This window comes from Epinephelus moara, chromosome 22 (genome assembly GCF_006386435.1).
Source record: "Epinephelus moara isolate mb chromosome 22, YSFRI_EMoa_1.0, whole genome shotgun sequence".
Classification (NCBI taxonomy): Eukaryota; Metazoa; Chordata; class Actinopteri; order Perciformes; family Serranidae; genus Epinephelus; species Epinephelus moara.
This window is the reverse complement of record NC_065527.1, coordinates 11,135,264-11,155,949: the sequence shown is the minus strand read 5'-3', so window position 1 is coordinate 11,155,949 and position 20,686 is coordinate 11,135,264. Positions and strand designations below refer to the sequence as shown.

Below are 20,686 nucleotides of genomic sequence, written 5' to 3'. Positions count from 1 at the left end.
TAAGTTAAATTCAGAATTAATAAGTAAATCTATTCATCAACAAACTATAAGACAAACTGAAAAACAGATTAATAGATTAATGTTTTTGACATTTGGCCTCGATTATAATCAAAAAATTCTCATTCTAGGCAAACTGAAGGAAAAAGGTTGATGCTTGAATGAAGCGTATTCAGCTGGATAGACAATAATTCAAACAAGATTTTGACAGTATGAATATCTTTACATCAGCTCAGAATATTTAGCTTCTGAAATCAGGAGGGTTAAATTAAATTATTTCTAATTTGCACATGTTGCGTTCTAGAAAATCCTGAGAAATTTGGCACACTTTGGTGCGCTCATCTGTGTGGCATGCATGCATGTGTGTGTGTGTGTTTGTGCGCATGCTCATTGTCTGCTTCTGTCTTTGTTGCCAGAGCCCCTTCATCTTCAAAGCCCTGAATAAATTGCTTAGTTTCAGAACCATGTCATCTAAATGAAGCGGTTTGTGATATTTTATTGATGTTACATAAAAATTAAAGAGCAACAAACATTTATGTTGTATTCATTTTGCATGGCGTGCTATCGTGGCGGGGACGAGGATGAGATGGGCTCGCAAGGATGAGCCTTAGTGAAACGCTAATGTAGCGTTTGATCCTACAACTGTATGTCTCTCTCTGTCTCTCTTAGACATCAGGACAAATTATCTCCTCTCCAATCTCTCCGGTTCCCCTCCATCTCAACTTACATGTACATTCACAAACACACAGGTCTAGTGCAGCTTTTTTGCGTGGATGTGTATTTGTGTGTGTATGAACTGTAAGGATATCTGAGGATCTTTGGGGAGGGGGTATCAACTGAAAGAATCAAATACTTATGAGCACTTACTAAATAAAACATAATGTTATCCTGGTCGGGGGTGTATGTTAATGTGCATTAGATCTACTGCATTACCACCAGAAAGGGAAAACGGAGGAAGAGATTAAAGAAAGTGAAAGAAAGCAGCGAGATGGATGTGAGCACATATTGAAATCATGAGAGGGTAACAGCAAGAGAAATCCAAAGCTTGCTCTGAGGAAGAAGAAAAAAAGAACAGTGACGCAGCAGCAGTTGCTATCTGACTCACTTGTCAAAGATGATCTTGATTGGGTAGCCTGGAGGAGCCTCAATGATCCATTCACAGTTAAGAGCCTCCTTATAGAGTTCTGGCCAGCCAGGGGAGAGGATGATCCCACTGGGAGCCTTCAGATCCCCTCCACATGGGGCTAACAGAGAGGGAGAAGAAACAGAGAGGGAGAGAAAGAGCAGATAGAGATTGAATTATGCATGTCTTTCCCAGCTGATGTATGACACCGTCCATAGATGATCCCATGCATCAGCCGGGGCTCATCCCATTTCTTTTAGTGCCAGGGTCTATTTAATGTAAATTGGTGACAGCTCACTTCAAGGTTAACCACTTCTCCTCGGAACATATGTCTTTATTGTACATGTGTGCATGCGTGCACAAGGGCAAGCATTACATATCCATGTGTGTGCATGTTTCCTCCCCGATGCTGTTGTCTTTAAATCTGTCATCAAACCCCGCCTACGAACGTGCTGCTGTCATCCCCATCAAACGGAGAAAACGGAGCATCTTTGATCGCCCGGCACAAAAGACACTTGAGCGAACCGACCCCTCGCCTGCACCCTCATCTCTGTTACTGCTCACTTTGCGGCGCATCTGTGTAACTGCCTATCCTTAACCAGAACACACAGCCACAGTGGAGGGCTTAGTTACAGTGCCAGCTCCTCGCTCCCTTTGAAGTGGAATGATTTAATCAGCCAACTCAGCATACTGAAGGACATCTATAAAACGCATTACGCTACAAACGCAGAGGTATGATAGATGGTCTCAGAGGAATACAGAGCTGCTGTGGCACACAGGGGGAAGTGACATGTTTTCATAATGGTTTCTCCTTTGCGTAGCATGAATAGTGAGTCTGATTAGGCCCCTTCAAACCCTAACCATGTCTGTGCTTAATGTGCTACGCTGCTGGTGTCCAAGAGCCTGAGCTGGTTAACGACAAGCTTTATCTTAGCTTTGCCAGCTTTACTGATTTGCTGGAAATTGTTTATTGATATTAAGTCAGAGTGGGGCGTATGGATGGTCCGGCAATCTGCATGTAAGCACAGCATGTCTGCAGCAACAAATACGTGAAAGAACAAAGCTTGTGATTGTATCCTTTCGTGATTCAAGCTGTAAGAATTTATGATATTATTGATATCTATTAATTATTTCTGCAACACTTGTAAAAGAAATTAAATTACCGCATCCCAGACGAAGCAGCAAATCCATTCAGATTGATTTCTGGTCTTCCTTTTTATCAATACCATCCATTATCAGCACATCCATTCATTATTTGGGTGTGCAGAAGAAATAATCTATTTGCAATCCTTAGATGCAGCGATGCTTCATTACTTGCTACGGTGAAAAACATAGTCCAATTTCATCGGTTTATAACAGCTGTACAGTGGGCACCTAACTAATGAGATGCTGGACTTCGGAACAAATGTTTTCAGATGAAAAGATATGCACGTCCTCCTCTTAATGACTTAAATCCTCTGCATATTATTTAACCTGGTGATATCTGGATTTTTGTGAACCATGCAGCTAACTATGCCAGCTCACACACAGCTGTGTAATGCGTGATATTGGATAAAAAATATGGAATAAAACCAACTCATCTTGCTAATATTTATAACTAATATCAAAACTGTGTCAGTGAATTTAAGGATGTTATTTTTTATACACCCATATGTGTCCCCAGCAACAGGCTTCATCTCAATCCATCTAATAAAAAGAAACATTTACTGGAGGGAACAGTTCAACTGCCAGAATCCTCTTGACAATGTGGAACCACTCCTTCACTCACCTTCGCAGCGAGGAACTGCATTATCCCACACCACGTTGCCGTCCTTGAGAATGCAAGAGATGGTTTGGGAGCCATGGGTCTTCACAAAGCCCTCCTCGCACAGGAACGAGATGGAGCTGCCCAGCTGAAGGCTCTCACCAAAGCGCTTCCCGTTGACTGGCACACCAGGGTCTGGGCACTCGTTGTGGCGAAATGCTGTTGAAAATACAGAGAAGAGATGGGGTCAGAGTGAAAGAGAAGACGTGAGTGTGTGATGATAATGTATACGTTTTTAAAGGTAAGAAAAAAAGTCACTGGTAACTCCCCTCAGTTATGTAACATCAAGTCATAAAACCTAAGAAAAAACCTTTGTTTGACACGATGCTTTAAAAAGAAATGAATCAACAAAGTGTCATCTTGTTGAAACCGAACCACACCTGTAATTCTGCTGGTATTATACCTTGCGCCACTTTACATTTTCTGTGCAAGGATGCTAATTTCTATTGAGATTCAAAAATAATTACCAAGTTTCTGGACAAAACTTTTTTTTTCTTCTCTGCTGTCAGCATTTAGCAATGCCAGCATTTAACGAGAGGGAATTTGTTTCACTTAGTGAGTCACATTGATTCACCCTGCTGCAGTGATTACAGAGGGTGGGAAACCACACCGTATGCAGATCATCAGCGCCAGATGACACTGCTGAATGATTCGTGGAGTAAACAAACGGGGAAAATTGTTTTCATACATCCTAAAGATTTTATCTGTCAGGCCTCGCTGTGAAACTTCAAGCAGGGACCAGTTAGAAAGTCCACAAAGGAACACAGTCGCATCAAAAGAGGCATAACCCTGGAACAAGGCGTGTAAACAAATACATCACCTGCGCCACTATCTCTCTCACTTACTCTCCCACTCTCGCTCTTGTACACACGCGCAGGTAGGTGACACACGTAGGTGTTGATGAATCCCTCTTCTGTGTCCATTGGACCCAAACAGAGTGCCAGCCACACCTCATCCATCACGATCATCTTATTTATTAACGCGACAAAAATCCCCTCAATACAGTTTGGCATGTCTTTAATTAACATGAATGATGGATCAGCCCCGCAACCCCACTAAAACAGTCCTGCAGTTGGAGGACACTGTTCTCAGGAACTAAGCGTCATCTTCAATTAACTGCTCTTGACATTCATTCACCGCGCTGCATTGGTAATTTATTTATTCATCTAACTTGCTAATTAATGCATTAGTCGCCATGTGCTGTCCACATTGTGGCTTTACAGAGGCACCTGGGTTGGGTTCATGAAATGTCTGCAAATGAGATGGAGCCAGATTCCCCCCCAAAAAAACATTCTGTGTGGGCTGCTGTATGTTATTTTAGCTAGAGCATAAATTATTTTAAGAACTAGACATAGAATACAGGATCAGTCTTCTGAGTATATTGTAATTTCACAGGGGCTCTTTAACTTGGATATTTTGTTTTGCATGGGCATCCTTGGATTAGTGAGGTAGAATCTTTATTTTTTTAATGATTAATCTATTATTTATTTTTCAAAATAAGTTACAGTATAACATCTATGATGCTCAGCGCAAATTGTTTTTATTTACAAGGACAGATGGTCCGCTGCTGATTGGTTCAAACCCAGCTTCCAAACAGACTGGCTTATGAAAACAACTACAGTAGAGCCATATGTGGAGCAGTAGTTAACCAGAAGTCAAGGATGTATCTGTGTGCACAGCTGCGATCAGGTACATTACCATTTAGTAATAAAAATAGACAGGTTGATAGGAAATTGAAGATGATGTCCATTTAAGAGCTACATGTTTTAGTAAAATGGAAATAAACTGAGGTGTGCTGTAGCAAGGGAATATTTTTTGTGGCAGATTTTATTTGTTGATATTTGGACAGACAACAAAATTCTTTATTGACAAGCTATGTTCTTGTTTGACCACTTTAACTGTATTTTTGGTAGGGGTGCACAATATTTATAATAGGCTGATAAATTATCCGCCCACTGTGAGAAATTCATATTATTATGTAGTACTCCGATAATTAAACTATAGCAGATAAATAGACTGATCAGATAACACCAAGCCAAACTGTTTTCATTGACTTAACAAGCACCGCATGTACACACTCTAATACAGTCGGTGGTGGCTACACCTATAAAGTTGGTTTGCGATCCATCAATAAACACACAGATGAAGAAGAGTAATGAAGGCAGCATGCTGAGTAGAGAGCCAAACATGTTGTTGCTGATTAGAAGGTATCTCAGAGTCTCAGAGGAAGACAACTGCGCTGGGAGTCTGATCTTGTGCTACCCAACTCCCAGTTGGATCAGCAAACTTTCTGTAGCTGCCGTTACACAGGTGGAAGGCAGGAGGACCATCTCTAGAGCCGCTTTCATCCAGGCGAATATATGGTTTAACATCTTCCTGGTTGAGTCTACAGCACAAGCTACACAGCAGCAGTGGCTAGCACTTAACACAGTGCAGTTAAATGGTTCCAACAAACTCAAACGGACGACAAAATGGCTCAACCCCACTGGTAAAGTTGTTGATAAACAGTTAGCCTTCTCACTGTGTGTGTGGGGGCAGATCGTGTGGTGCGAAACACAAAGCCTTTATTTTTTTTATAGAGTGATGTTCTTTACTTTTTGATTCAGTTAATTTTGTACAATACATTGACAAGTCTGATTTGACAAATTGTATCAAAGCATTTAATTTGAATTCATAGGCAAATGCTCTACAAAAAAAGTGGGACGTTTTTTGATGTCGTTTACCAGAAGAATAAATTCACATTTGAAGAGTCAGAATTGTTTGTTGCTTTTGTTGCGTTAACAATAGTGATGTCAGTTACATTCGGGTAGGTTAGAGCTATGGAATATCAAATCTTCCGTCTTTACTCGCTGTATCTTAGTCTTTATTATCATCAATTGTCCATAAAAATTTTTTAAAACACAAAAACGGGAAATTGTTGGTTATGTTATTGGTGTAAGCCGTGACAAGCAGGTATCAGTATTGTCCATATTGTGCATCCCTGATTTTTTATGTGTTATAAATCTGTGTGGGCTGGGCACATGTATGTGCATAATACAATAAATAACTAACAAAATGCTCCCAAGTAGATGAACAAGTCTATAACACTGTGGTAAACTCAAGGTGAGAAGTACAAACAAGACCTGTAAATGCAACAAGCTGTAAAAGTAAAAATAACATTTTATTGCATGCATTAAAGTGAGCCACTGCAACTAATTTTAGTGCCAAGCTCTTATTGAAACAAATTTTCCAAAGGCACTTTAACTACCTATGAAATAGTTTTGTTGCTTTAAGGGTTAGCTTTAGACCCTCTGTTAGGAGATATTTATTTTGGGATATGTAAGAATGCAAAGATCAGGCTCATTACACAATAATGCATATGCAATGAACGCAATAATCCTGCTGCCAGCCCTCACGGTACAGTACATCCATGAAATGGGTTTACCAGCACGCAGCCAACGTGTACTGCGTCAGAGTACTAAACCCATCTGGAATTTCCTCAGAAGTCAGCAGCTACCCAGAATAGAATATAATGAGCACTGCCGCAATGTATCTGTCAGGTAAGGAAGCAGCATCTTTGTTTGGGTTTTATTTAGATGTCAAGTCTCTATTTAGACAATAAAGACAGGGCTTTTTGTCATTTCTTTATGTGACTGTGTGTGTTGCTGATGAGTGGATGAGTTTATCTGTGGGAGACAGAAATGGCAGATGATTCATGCATGCACACACAAATACACACATACTGTACACTTGCACAAACAATCTAAGAGTACAAAACATCCAGTCAGCAGGCTTTTGTGAGAGGCTTTAAAGACTTTGCTTTATCTCTGCTGAAAAAACACATTCAATACGTACTTGTAAAAGTGATGTTAAAGCCTCTGTCTGTGTAGGTGTGGTCAGTCAGGAACTCCAGTCGGGCCACGTGGGCACTGGTTGTTATAGGAGGGGGTAGCGCATCACCAGAAAATGTACCCAGGATAGGAGACTCAGCCTGACAAAAAATGGATGAAGATTTTCTGATGAGACCAAATGTATCACAAGCTACAGCTCTAACAAGGAGGTATACAGAAATATGACTGTCCAGGTTGTACAAATAATTATACAGGCTGCTTCTCCTACTGATCTACACAATGACTGAAAGACAGGTCAATAGTTGAAGCTGCCCAAAGAGCTATTCAAAGTAACCGAGGACAACACCTTATAATCCAACACTACCTTTCCACCGTCCTTGATTGAGAGGAAGTCAAATTGTTTCTCCATGCTGAGGTCATTGAAGGCCAGATTGATGCGGCTCTCAGGATTGGTGATGATCAGCCATACACAGTGCATATTGTTGCCGTACTCCTGAGGGTAGTTGGGAGACAGCAGCACCCCGGATGGAGTGGTAAAGTTGAAGAAACAGGAAACTATAGAGGTGATAAAGAGATATAGACAGAGAGAACGGGAGAGAAAAAGAAATAAAACAAAGCAACATAAAGTGAGTATTGTTTATGAGGCTGAAAAACATAGGGGTAGACTTCATTTACTTTTGCTGACGACGAGACAATATGATTTGATTCATTATATTGAACCACTTCACATCCCACATACTGCACACAACAAAATAGGGAGGAAGACAACACTATAACCGACAATTTATTGTTGTGTAGCATAAGTACGTATAGGTATTCAATGGCATGTAACTGCAGGCTTACAGAGGGCTCCGTGGAAATAAAAGGAATGAAAAGGAAATATGTCTGAATTTGATGAAAGTTGCCAATAATCTTATATTACAAAGAGGTGATTGTGGCCTACTATTTATCCACCATTATATGAGAGGAGGAACCCACTGGAAACAACAATCTTATTTAAGTAAGCCCTGTGGGATGAAATGGGGATAAAGAAAGCTTAAGCCTAAAAAATGTTGACAACATGTAACCAGAAAAATCATTGTTTCCAAGCAATGTGCAGCTATAAGGAATGTGTTGGCAACGACTATGAAAAATGGTCTCATCTCCCTTGCTGACTACTGTCAAGGCTGTCACTTGATCCCAATTACTCCAATGGATGAGCTTAAAGGGCACCAGCACACTGCCTTGATGTTACTGGGCAGATGTAGCCTCCCTTGCAAAGCCAGCCCACCATCTCGGCTTTGTTCATGGTGTTCTGGCAAGGCTAAATAGGCATGTGCTTTGGTAAGGAGTCATGTGAACATGGCAGCACTGACAGTGCTCTCATTCACAGAGATATCTACATCTGATGAGGCCACTCCCGGGCTGTCATGAGCACTTGCTCCCATTTCGGAAACAACATACCAGGTCTGGAGATATTGTCAATTTCCTTGGCTATCCATTACACATTATAATCAGTTTCCAAATAAATCCGAGCTACAAAAAAATAGGCCATGAAAAGGCAGAGTGGTCTATCTTCCAGCTGCTGGGATGTATTGATTGTTGGGGGATGTTTCACTCAACACTTAATTTACACAGGCTGACATTGTAAGGATGCACCCAGTTGTCTGGAAAACCAGATAATTCCATTTCTACAACTGTAAACTTTGCAGGACTTTCCAAAATAAAACAATGTTTAGACACATTTATAAGTAATCAATCATCACTTTTTGACCCATTTGAAATGTGTGGTGATGCATTTTCACTGCAGAGGCAGATTTATGATTGTAGGACATCCGGGGCTTAGCCCAGATGGTGAATGAAATGCGCACGCTGACGCGCCCGGTGCTGCGCTGCCCGACCTGGCTCTGTCCTGGCTAAGGACTGCGGCGCTCCGCTGCCCCAGAGCCACACAGCAGCGGGCCGATGCGGGGTGGTCTGGACCCAGTGCCAATGACCTCGCTGTGGATCAGAGGCGGATTTAGGATTGTAGGACATACAGCCCAGATGGTGAATGAAATGCGCGCACGAAAAATTGGTGTCTCTGTTGGACTCCGGTACTGCACGTTACTCACAAGATGGTATTTTTTCCAAAGTAAAATTCACATTCGGGGCTTTTCAGAAAACATCCGGGGCTTGAGCCCAAGTATCCACCCCCTAGCCCCGCCCCAGCTGCAGAGACCATGCCCTCTGTCTGTTACTGTCTTCTCATTTTGCGAAAGCAATCTTTAGGCACTGAGTCCGTAGCCCAGATGTAATGACAGCGTGCAGGTGAGACTGGGACTCTATAAAAAGGTAGTATTTGGGTGCGATGAAAATGGTGGACGAGCGCAGAAAAAACACATATATAGCGAGACAAAATGCCGAGTTGATGAAGCTCCTTTCAAAACAACAGTGAATCTGGGACTGGTGTCCACTTAAACTGGCGAGACGAAGAGGACATGACATCCACGTCTGTACAGACTCACATGTAGCCATGAGAGCTCACCATCTACACCAGCTGAGGATACTGGAGTTCAAAGATAATGAAACTCACAATAACTTGAGTCTTAGTAACACAGAGCACTACTTTCTCTCGCAAATGCACATTAGATAGGTATTTAAATATGCACGGGAAATAGCCCAGTCATGGGAATACAACTATCAGAATTTGCAGCTTAGGTTGCCTTTTCAATATTAGATTAATCATAGTCAAACGCTCGCTCAGCAGTGCAGAAGCAATGTTGATTATTAATATTATCGTCCTCAGTCTCATTTGAGAGATGACAGGGCTTCTACTTTTTGCACTGATACTATAATGACATTATCTCAACCTTTCACTTGGCTTTGCATCCATGTGTGATTTGTTTGTAGCTTCCATTTCTCCTCAGAAACTATTAGCAGCAGGATGTGCGCCAACCTAAAGGTCGGTGAGGTTTAGGACCGGAACACTGTGTTCCCTCGACTAAATAAAGGATATAAATAATTATGCCTAACACCTAATGCACCTGCAAACAAACAAGTAAGCAATGAATAACTCTACATTCAGAAGAACAAATCATCTTATTAACATTATCAGCTTTAATGACAAAGACAAGCACACTGCATTGTGTCTACAACACGACTAAAATAGATTGTTAAATGTTTGCCAGTGTTATGTGGCCAAATTAACTCATGTGCCAGCAACCTCTCTGTCATTCAGCTCAGTGATGTTTATCCAGATAGTGCGGCTTTTTGTCCCCCCTATTATCCTATTAATAATACAATAGTGGGCATTATCTGTACGGTCAGCTCTCTTTCCTTTTGCCCGCACTCTTTGACTCTCTCACTCTGTGTGTTTGTCTTTCATGGTGTTAATTAGCTAATAAGCACTCCCATTGTTTCAGAATCCACAGCCTCTGCTAGGCAAACTGTGCATTTACAGTATTATGCAGCCCTCCCTGCACTCATCTGCACAAACATACATATTTATGCCCCCACTTGAGAAGCGTTGTACTAATGCACATGTCTGCACATAGTACGTGTAGAATCTGAGTAACATAAGGCATCTGAGAACTTACAGACGCAGCTGGGTTTCTTCGCTGACCACTGGTTGTTCTTCTGACAGGTGATGTTCTTCTTCCCCACCAGCTCAAAGGCGGGTAGACACTCAAAGTACAGTCTGTCCCCGTGACGAAATCCTGTCCCCTCCCGTTTGCCGTAAGCAGGGATTCCAGGATCTCCACAGCTGCCTTGGTCAATTTCTGTGTAGGTGAAAATAAACACAAGAATATTAGGTATATGAAAGTGACATTGATGATAAAGCATTAAATCACGAGGAGAAACATAATGGTGGTATGAGAAATGACCACCTGCTTCTGTTACTTGGACTCATAGTAGAGATAAATGTAAAGGTTACAGTTTAATTAACACAAGCCACCTCCCCGACTGTCCTCGCTTTAACCTTCATATTATCTTTAATGGCAAAATACTATTGTTTAGCACTACGGACAACCATAGTGGCCTTGTAGCACAAGAGACGCATATTTTACTCCAGTTTTCCTGAGAAAATGTTGGATAAAGGCTTGAGAGGGGGAGGATGGGGCAGAGAGAAAGAGACATCTCAACTCAAGGTTATTACTGACTGTAGCCTGCAGCAGATATTGACAAGATAGGTAATAAGTGATATGAAGATGCAGGACCTCTCACTAAATCGAAACAGATAGTGCAGTTTCTCATTAAATCCAGTTTCAGGGAAAATGTGGGTTCAGCTTATTAACATGGAGTTACTGAACACTACTGATTTTTGCCTGACTCTACAATGCGACGGGGCAAAAGTCCTAGGACAGCCAACCGAAACACATTTACCCCCAAACTCAATTTATTCATTTACTTTTTAATTTACATTTTTTTTTTTCTTCTGCTGACTGTGGAGGCCTGCAAGAACAGTGCATTCATGTGCAGACATATAGACTAGAAAAATTACTTTCCTTATCATTCTATACTGTACAACACTGTTCTGCAGCTAACTCTCAACTGTGGATGCTGGAGCTTTCCACCAGCACACTCCTCACCTTCTTCCCTCAGGGTACACTCAGAAAATAATTTCACAACTTGTGGAAAACAGTGAGGACGACATTACATGCAGAATAAGACGCGCTCTATATTATTACCACCACTGACAAGAGGAACATTGTGCCAACTTAAATCACTTGTTCAACAGTCTTAATATATTTTTTGTCACAATCTGTACATGTGGTGGGTCAGCTGATGTTTGTGCCAAAGTGAATTCTGGTTTAGAATTTGGTCGGACACACTTGACCTTAGACAAGATGAGGAAGAAATACTTCAATGACAGAGAAACTAGAATTACCGGTAACACTTTACTTGAAGGTATCTACATAAGAATGATGACACTGTCATAACTATGACATAACTATGACATGACACGGTCATGAACCTGTCATAAACATTATGTACATGTCATAAATGTTTATGACTGCTGTCATTAAGTGTCATTCGGTTTTTGTAATGACAAGTTGACATTGTTTGGGTTGTCTTGATTATGACAACTTGACAATAATCAAAGTGACATTACCAGAAGTTGTCTTTGTCATGACAAGTTGACATTGAATTTGTTTGGGATGTCCCTTTCATAACAACTTGACACTGACCAGGATGACATTACCAGAAGATGTCTTTGTCATAACTACTTGACATTAACAAGAAATGCACCTCTTTTTGTGTTTATGACAACTTGACATAATGATTATTACTGTTATGACAAAGACATATTCTGGTAATGTCACTTTGATTAATGTCAAGTTGTCATAATCAAGACAACCCAAACAATGTCAACTTGTCATTACAAAAACTGAATGACACTTAATGACAGCAGTCATAAACATTTATGACATGTACATAATGTTTATGACAAGTTCATGACAGTGTCATGTCATAGTTATGACAGTGTCATGTCATCCTTATGTAGATACCTTCAAGTAAAGTCAGTTAGTCAGACAGTCAAGTTGCAGATACAGTTGACATCCACGTCTGTACAGACTCATATGTAGCCAAGAGAGCTGACATTGCTTCAAACATGGTTGTTGTTGCAAAGAAACTACATATTGTTGAACATGAATGCTTCACACACATCTTCCCCCCGGCAGCAAAGACAATCTATACAGTCAGCACAGTTTCAAGATGGACATGTTTTCTAAGGTCACAGTGACCTTGACCTCTGGCTATAAAATTCTAATCAATTCATGGACTTTTTTGCCAAATCTGAAGACATTCCCTCAAGGTGTTCTTGAGATACTGCATTCATGAGAATGGGGCATTCGGCAGACGGACGAAAAAACATAATGCCTCCAGCTACAGCTATGCCGAGCATGGAGGCATGAAAAATGTTCAGGTCTTGCACTTGTTTCAAATCAGTGTAGCATCAGAGCTTGTGTTTCAGCCTCATATGGGGGTTGCATGGAGTGAAAAAAGCCTTCTGCAACTGCCCAGCACTGTGTAAAATAAAAATCATCAGAGTGCTGGCTGTTAGAGTGCTAGAGTACATGTCCTTAATAGTAACCTCAGTTGGGTAATGCATCCCCAGCTGTAGAGTGTCCTGGGTCTGGCCATTACTTCAATAGTTCCTGGCTTTGTATAAATTTGGCATCAAAGCCATCCCTGTCTGGCGCCTTAGCTTCAACTGAAAGGATATAAGTGAATGGATATTAGCAATGACTGACGAGAAGAGTTCATTTTAGGCTGACAAGACGAGCTTTTACACTTTGTGACATCAAAATCAATGTGATTTTCCCATTGTCTCGTCACGCATTTAATTTCGGGATAATTTTGTTTGCCACTAAGTAGTCTTAACTGTCTCTTTATCCTCCCAGAATGTTACTCACTAATGTTGCAAACCTCTTTCTCATCCGTCTCTCTCTCCCCCTACAAACGTATCCCTCCCCTTACTGTGTGACAAACGTTCTCACTTACGTCGAACGCTGACGTGAGCACTTTCAGGTACATGCACATCACACACACACACACACACACACACACACACACCTCCATGAACACCCTTTTTCCTTAAAACCACACACGCCAATTTCATTATCGCAAGATTTATGCATTGCTCTTTCGTTCGCTCACTCTTCTTTCTACTTTTCTGAGGTTGCAGATTGCAGATGGGAATGCTGAGGCATCCTATCGAGGCATCCGGATGGGGGAACACAGAGAGCGAATAAGCTCATCCATCCAGGAAATGATGGCAGGGCCTAATACGATTTTAAATCGCACCAGGGGCGATGCTGGGTATAAATCCATACTCAGCCAGCCCTAATGATGATCATCATTTAGAACACATATTTAGAGCTCACTGCTGTTTGGATGTATGGCTGTCCTGAGGCAGCCTCATTCACAAGACAACTCATTGATCTTACGTGGAAGTCACCTTTAAAAAAGGGGGGAATGCTGAGAGCGAGTTTTGAGGTGGGCCTGAGAGAAAATGAAAGGGGAAATAATATATATACAAGGGGAATGTATAGGAGTCCAACAGAAACAACACCTGGACGAACACACCACACATACAGTTGCAAATGCATACAAGCACACACATCATTATACAATCATTTGTTTGCCATGGTAACAGACTCACTGAAGAACTCCAACTCCCTGTAGTGCTTTTCTAAAGTAACGCCTCTCTGCCTCATGGGTCCCTACAATCAGAACTTTAGGGAAATGAAGGCAATAAATAAGAGCCCTTTGAAGTGTGTGTGTGTGTACATTGACGTGTACATGTGTTTCATGGACTGTCGGTTGTCATACATGTGTTTGCGAGTGCGCATCTCTGTGTATACGAGAGCAGACAGGAGTGAATGAAAAGGCATTTGATTCTCATGAATAAAGGAGGAGATGTAATGGCATATTTGTTGTTCCTGTCTGTTTGACATTCCGGAGTAATCCGAGCATTGTAATGGGACCCAGACTCGCATTACTGTCAACAACTATACTGCAATCTCCTAAGGCCTAAAACGACAAAAGGACTTTAGCAGTCCAGTTTATTGGTATAACCAAACATTGCATGGACTGTCTCAATGGGCTCTACAGGCCCACAGCAAATCAAAGCCTTATATGTTAAGTATCTATACTGTGTGGACCTAACTTTATTAGTATGACATTATAGTAGCTATGCAGTTAAGTACCAGCATATCTTATCAGTGGGTAGCCCTATTCAATCACTGACAATAACACTTTGTAAACAGATGGTTACACATGGCACAACATGTCCAACTTTCATCTGTAAACAGCTGTCTGAATGGGCTCTAAAAACCTCACTCATACTGTTAAACAGCTAAATTTCTGTTGAAAGATTGAGGCCACTGCGGAGTGTCTGCAACCCACACTCAAAGACATGAGTAAGGTGGGAGTGTGTGTGTGTGTGTACTGGTATGACTGTGTTTGCAATTACACTTGATGATCAGGCTTAAAATACAAGTAATTGAGAATGCAAATTAGATTTTGGGTGCTCCAATCTGGGAGGTGAAGTGGTTCAAAGCGTTTCTTCCCCTTCATTAAGTAGAACTCATTGTTTTAATTACACTTTGGTTCAGCATGCTGCTCCACTTTCTCTGTTTATTTTTACTGATGAAAAATAAGCATCTGTGGGCAAGGGAGAAGACTCGCTGTGCTTCTGAGAGGCAATCGGCAGACTTATCTGGAAGAAGAGCCCTGGCAAACTCCCCACACTCACATGCATGCACACAGAGGGAGAGAAGATTCACAAACTCACACTGTCACTCCTCTTTGTTTCTCTCGTCTTCACACGTGCACGCAAGCACATACACATTTCAAAACCTATTTTTAAAGGCAACGACTATGTACACCCACACACAGACACATGAGAGTACATGCGCACAGATACACATTAGGATTACACAAATGCATCAGCTTTCTGCGGGAGGCTGCATCAATGGCCCACTGCCTGTATACTTCTCCCTCATTAGTGTTCCAGGAATCAAACTTGACGCAAAAATTTAAGTTCCCCTCTAGACATATTTTAAAGGTCTAGTGTGAAGGATTTAGTGACATCTAGTGGTGAGGAGAGGGCTTTTTTTTTTTTTAACTTTTTTTTCATTGGTGTTTTCAAGTTGAAGGAAGAGAAGAAGACGAAGGAAAAGAAAAAGGAAAACAAAAAAACGGGGTGGGGAATAGAGGTTGGTAGGAGCCACACAAGAGTACAGGACAGGGTTTTTCAACTAAACAGTCAGAAGGTTACATCCCTTTGTGTATATGGTCCATTTTTTCCAGTATTTTATATATTGGTTAAATCGCAGTCTTAAAGAAAAGGTAAGTTTCTCCATCCAGTGAATTTCTTCAATAATTGCAATCCAGTCATCCTTTGAAGGGGGGCTTGCCTGTAGCCATCTCCGTGTGATGGCTTTCTTGCTTGTGGCCAAAAGTACTTTGTAAAGGTATTTGTCTGGGTCATGAGATTGTCTGGAGTTTTGCCCAAAGTACAATATGACAAAGGAACAGTCAACTTCTATTCCAAAGATTTTCGTCTTTTCTTTGGCAGTCTCTTGCCAATATGGAGAAATTAGTGGGCATCCCCAAAAAATGTGAAAGTGGTCCGCCACTGGTTTACCACACAGCCTCCAGCATTCATCTCATATGTTTTTCCAGCAGAACTCCCACCAGGATCTTGAATTGGTAGTCCTAGTTTGTCCCTCCCAAATATCATTCCAATCATTCTCAGATATCTCCAGGCCTGATTCCCTCTCCCATTTCTGTTTGACCTGGGTAGTAAACTGCTCATTCTAAGGTAATAAAAAAAAATCTTATTTTCAGGTGATTTTACGCTAATGAAAACATTCGGGATATGGTCCCCCCCTGCTAACCACCACTGCTTGTGGTAGGTTTTGTTTTCGCTTTACACCTTCTCCAGTGCTACTCGGTCTAGGTTGACCATGTGAAAAATGTTTGTGGTTGTGAAACATACAGTTTCTGCTACGATGTTACAGTGTGTTCACATTGGTCCAGTCTACATCCAAAAACTGCACACTGCTGTCAAAACTTTCACGAGGCTAATGCTAAGCCTAGCTCTGCGCTGGTGGTCTCAGTCTGCTCCCATCAATATGTGTTTCCCATATTGGACAGCGATTGGCTTTCGTATTAGTGACATGTCGGATCTAGTTTGCCTGAGGTATGTTTGAATATCAGATTTTAGGGAAATGCACAAACATTGCCCCCTTTCAGTGGAGGAACATGAAAACACCTCTCTAGTGACAGACGTTGCGCAGATACAAGTCAGTATAGTAAATGTCAGACATTTAGGGGACATAAACTTAAGAAAAACACATTTTTTTGAGTGGAGGGGGACTTTGTGCATAGCTGCAATAGAACCAGCTACTTCTGATAGTCCTTGACTGTACTGAGTGCTTGGAACAGTATGTTTCCTTTAAGTGCTTTGTATTCTAGCAGTAATTTGTTGATGCAGCATGCGATGCGGCAGAAGGAGCTCACATGGCAGCGAGCGCCACGCCTGTTTTGTTATGACGCTATTAAGCTTCATTACAAAAGTCTTAGATGGGACAGATGGAGCATCTCTGACCCCTCCGCTCTTGAAACTAAACTCATGATGATAAATGCAGGGAAGGACAATAATGTTACAGTCAACTGGAGCAAAATGTGTTCTGTCAGTGCCCGTGTTGTCAGCTCTGAGCAATGAGCCACCGTGCACAAGGGTAAATGACTTAAAAAAAGACACTTCATTCCATTTGAGATTGTCAAACAAAGAGTTTTTAAAATGCAGCCAGCAAGCCGGCACATCCCGCTGACTGACAACCACAATATCTGAAGCATCCTCACCTTCATAGGAAACCTTGAATCCCAGGGAGCCGCTGGTGTCGTCTGTTTTGAAGTTGAGCCACATCTGGTGACTGGTGCTAACCACAAGGTCTGGAGTGGTGGTGCCAGACAGGCTGCACAAAGAGACAAAAGGACAAGTTCTTCTAAGATTGTTGTGAATATTTGTTTTTACTAAATATAGCATGGCTGCAAGGTGCGTCAGTTGTGAAACCTGGGTTTTATTCTTTTCAATTATTATAAGGAGTGTTTGCACTTACTGCAGTCAGAGCCAGAGGCTCTGTTTCCACTGCATCATTAAAAAACTTTCATGCGAAGAGAAAAAACACAACACCTTGAGTTATATATTAAACTATCTGACTTTTCTCATCAAAGTAGAGTGCTCTAAAACTGCTGCAGATAATTCCATTCTGAGAAACCTCTTTTTTTTTCACCCTAACCCTTTAATTCAAAACAGTTGGAGACAAGAAAGTGGAAAATGAAGGCAAGATCAGTCAATGCCACAGAAGTAATTTAATCCTATTTGAATAGTAATTCCCCCAACTCTAATTAGGAAGTGTATAGCTGTGGAGTAAGTGATTAAGGGCTCTAATTTTAGTGACGGCACAAAGAGGGTGGTGGGAGTGGTAAAGAAGCACTGTCTCTATCCTTTCCTGCAGCCTTTTGGTAATTTGTGGTGAGTCTCTGTGAACTTGTCTATGCAGATGTGAGAGGAAAGATGCAATATGAAGTGTGTCCAGATTACCGGTATCTAGTCTTGCATTTCGCTTTTCTTGTACTGTTTGCAAAACTAAAACTAAAAGCTTAGCAGCACATGTTTTAAAGACGTGTTGCCTTATCGGTCAATACAATTCCATTATTCCTAATTAATATGAACAGGTTTGCAGGTATGGATTTGTTATCCAACATCCAACCTAATTCAGCGTGATAAAATTCACTTGCAAGCGCTTATTACTGTCTAAAACACCATCCCTGTTGGTGGCCTATTTAAGGTAGTCTATCTGTTCGTGACAATTATGTTCCTCCAACACAAGGGCATCATTTTCCCCGTGGGAAAAACTTTTGTGGTGGACTCGCACCAAATTGTTCTCTTCCATTATCAAACTGTCAGTGCACTGTGTCTTTCAAGCGAAAAGAAGGGATTTGATTGGCGGTGACTCACTACCTATTAAGCACATTTATGAGTGTGCTGCAGTAGGGTTACATGCCTCTGACCCTATAGTTACAAAAAAACAATTCCCTACACCCTGCGCACGCTTGCCTGCACTGCTGATTCACAAAAAATACAGTCCTACATTACACCGTGTTGATAGCTGCAGTATATTCTCTGGTCCTAAATTGTTCTAGTTTGTTTGTGTGCAAGAGTGCATCCCATCTCAATGACTGAACTGCTCACTCCACTTTTGTATCATGAGGAAGTCCATGAGGGCAGAGGGAGTCTTTAATTGAATAGATTAGGTCTTTGCCAGTGTTTGTGTGTGGTGCAAGTATGTGCACAAAACTGTTAAAGTGAGGAACATCTTCACTTATCAACAAACCCCTCCTCCACAAATCTCTCCCTCATTTATCTCCCACCACCTCCCAGTTCCCACCCGGGCAAGGCAGTCTTGCATAAAAATTGATCTATAAAAACTTTATTAAGGTGGTAAATTTCAGCACAATTAATAACAACATCCTGTGAATTGTTATGGAGCATCTGCTAGCGCAAACTCCATTAGGGGGCATCAATATGCAGTTCGCAATGCTGCACCACATGGCTGTGATCTTGTTTTTAACATTGAAAAGAGTGATGATTGACAATGTGGTGCGGCATCTATTTTTCATGCACTACTGCATCAGGTGGTGATGAAACGAAAGAGAAACAGTACAGCAGAGCGAGGAGGGCTGGAGGGTAAAGGGAAGAGAGAAAGGGGTGCTGCCCGCTGCAGGGAAGTGGAGGAGGAGAAAAGGCAAGTGTGCCAAAAAGAAGAAAGGTGAAGAGGAAGGAGAAAGCAAAAGACGGAATATGATTACATGGAACATGAGTGGCGAAAATGAAAATGACTGCTCGAGACGACGGTGCAAAGTAAAAGCCAGAACAAGTTAGAGAACAGAGAGGGGAAGATTAAAGGCAAAAAGATAGAGGTCGAAGGAGTCACTCACACGTGGAAGATGGTCTTCTGGTCTCCCACCACCTCGCCGTCTCCCACCGTCAGAGTGTCATAGCCTCGCTCCAGGTCAAAATCCTCAAATGTCAGCTTGATCACCTGGACAACAGAAGGGACATTGCTTAGACAACCATAAACGGCAGATGCTTGAATGCTCCTGACACCAGGTGCAGAGGAGAGACCCCTTCCCATCTGTGACTTTCTACCACTCTGTCCATCCATCCATCATCTATCAGTCTCTTTTGAATATTTGTCTGGCACAATTCCATCAACACATATGTACCAGCTGTGCAGATTATATGGAAAACTTGAACCCGTTATCGTTACCATTTTTTCTCTCAACATTCATTAATCTTCATTATTTTATCCCCTGTGTGTATATTATCAGTTTGAAGAGTTCCATCCAATTATATGGGACTGTCCGTGTATATTTTTCTACAACTGACTTCCTATCAGCTGATTATGAACTCTCTCCCACTAATCAAATATCTGATTACCTGCCAGACGGTCTGCATGACCCCTTCTCTTGCTCATCAAATCAGCAGGTCACAGATGCCTCTGTGGCTTATTAAGCCAAACTTACAGTGACTCTAAGCGCATCAGGAGATGTGGCGGGGGAATTTAAGGTTGTCCACAAGGTGAATCTATGCATCATAAAGGTGACGCAAAAGTTTCAAAAGATTTATGTATTGGATTTTAACAGTGAGGGAAAAACAGAGCTATTTATTTCATCACATTTCTATGCTGCAGGTGGGAGCGTGGGAAGAGAAGGCAGAACAAGGTAAGGAAATCAATACGTATGCCCTCGCTGAAGCAAGTAAGGGGCAGCTCTAATAAAGACAGGAAGACAAAAAAGGTTTGATTATGATAGTGCAAAATGTTGATAAGTAAAGACAAAAAACAGAGTAATGTGGGAGACTAAAATATAAATAAATAGAAAGCAAAACCAGGACTGTCTTTGTCTCCGATTGTAAATTGGCTGCCACTGATTTCCGCCAAATTCTTAATGTTTCCAGAGGGCCGAGAGAGCCGGGCCTAATGAAAAAGCTTATATAAATGCAAATTGCATTCTGTCCTATGTTAAACCCAGTGCCTAATGAAAATTGCCAAGGTGGAGAGAAGAGATGGATGGTGTGTAGGCAAAATAGGTCAGATCACTAGATAAATAGAGTTTCATACCACAAAACTCATCTCCCATCTGCCAGCCAACAGGTGAGGCACACAGGGGGGAGGAATAAACAAGCACGGAAAAAAGCACAGCAGCCATATATATATATATATATACTTTATGTTGTTTGCCACCTCTGACGTCATGTCTGACATTTTGGATGCTTCAGAACAGAGACCCCCGCGTCCCTGACACTGACAGATAAGCACTTAAAAGATTGTCAATGAAAAACAGCTGCATTCTGTACCTTCAGGACATCATGAAGAAGCAACACTTGAC

General features: G+C 41.5%; 1 protein-coding gene across 1 annotated transcript in view; it reads right to left on the bottom strand.

Annotated features, from left to right (window-relative positions):
* csmd2 (CUB and Sushi multiple domains 2) overlaps positions 1–20,686 on the bottom strand; it is a 284,867-nt gene that overhangs the window by 115,394 nt on the left and 148,787 nt on the right. Inside the window, exons 11-17 of the mRNA XM_050034139.1 lie at positions 19,235–19,338; positions 17,096–17,208; positions 10,312–10,494; positions 7,119–7,309; positions 6,759–6,894; positions 2,889–3,083; positions 1,103–1,241 (exon numbers count right to left, since the gene is read on the bottom strand). Coding sequence (XP_049890096.1) covers positions 1,103–1,241; positions 2,889–3,083; positions 6,759–6,894; positions 7,119–7,309; positions 10,312–10,494; positions 17,096–17,208; positions 19,235–19,338 — 1,061 coding nt within the window. The remainder of the gene's footprint in view (positions 1–1,102; positions 1,242–2,888; positions 3,084–6,758; positions 6,895–7,118; positions 7,310–10,311; positions 10,495–17,095; positions 17,209–19,234; positions 19,339–20,686) is intronic.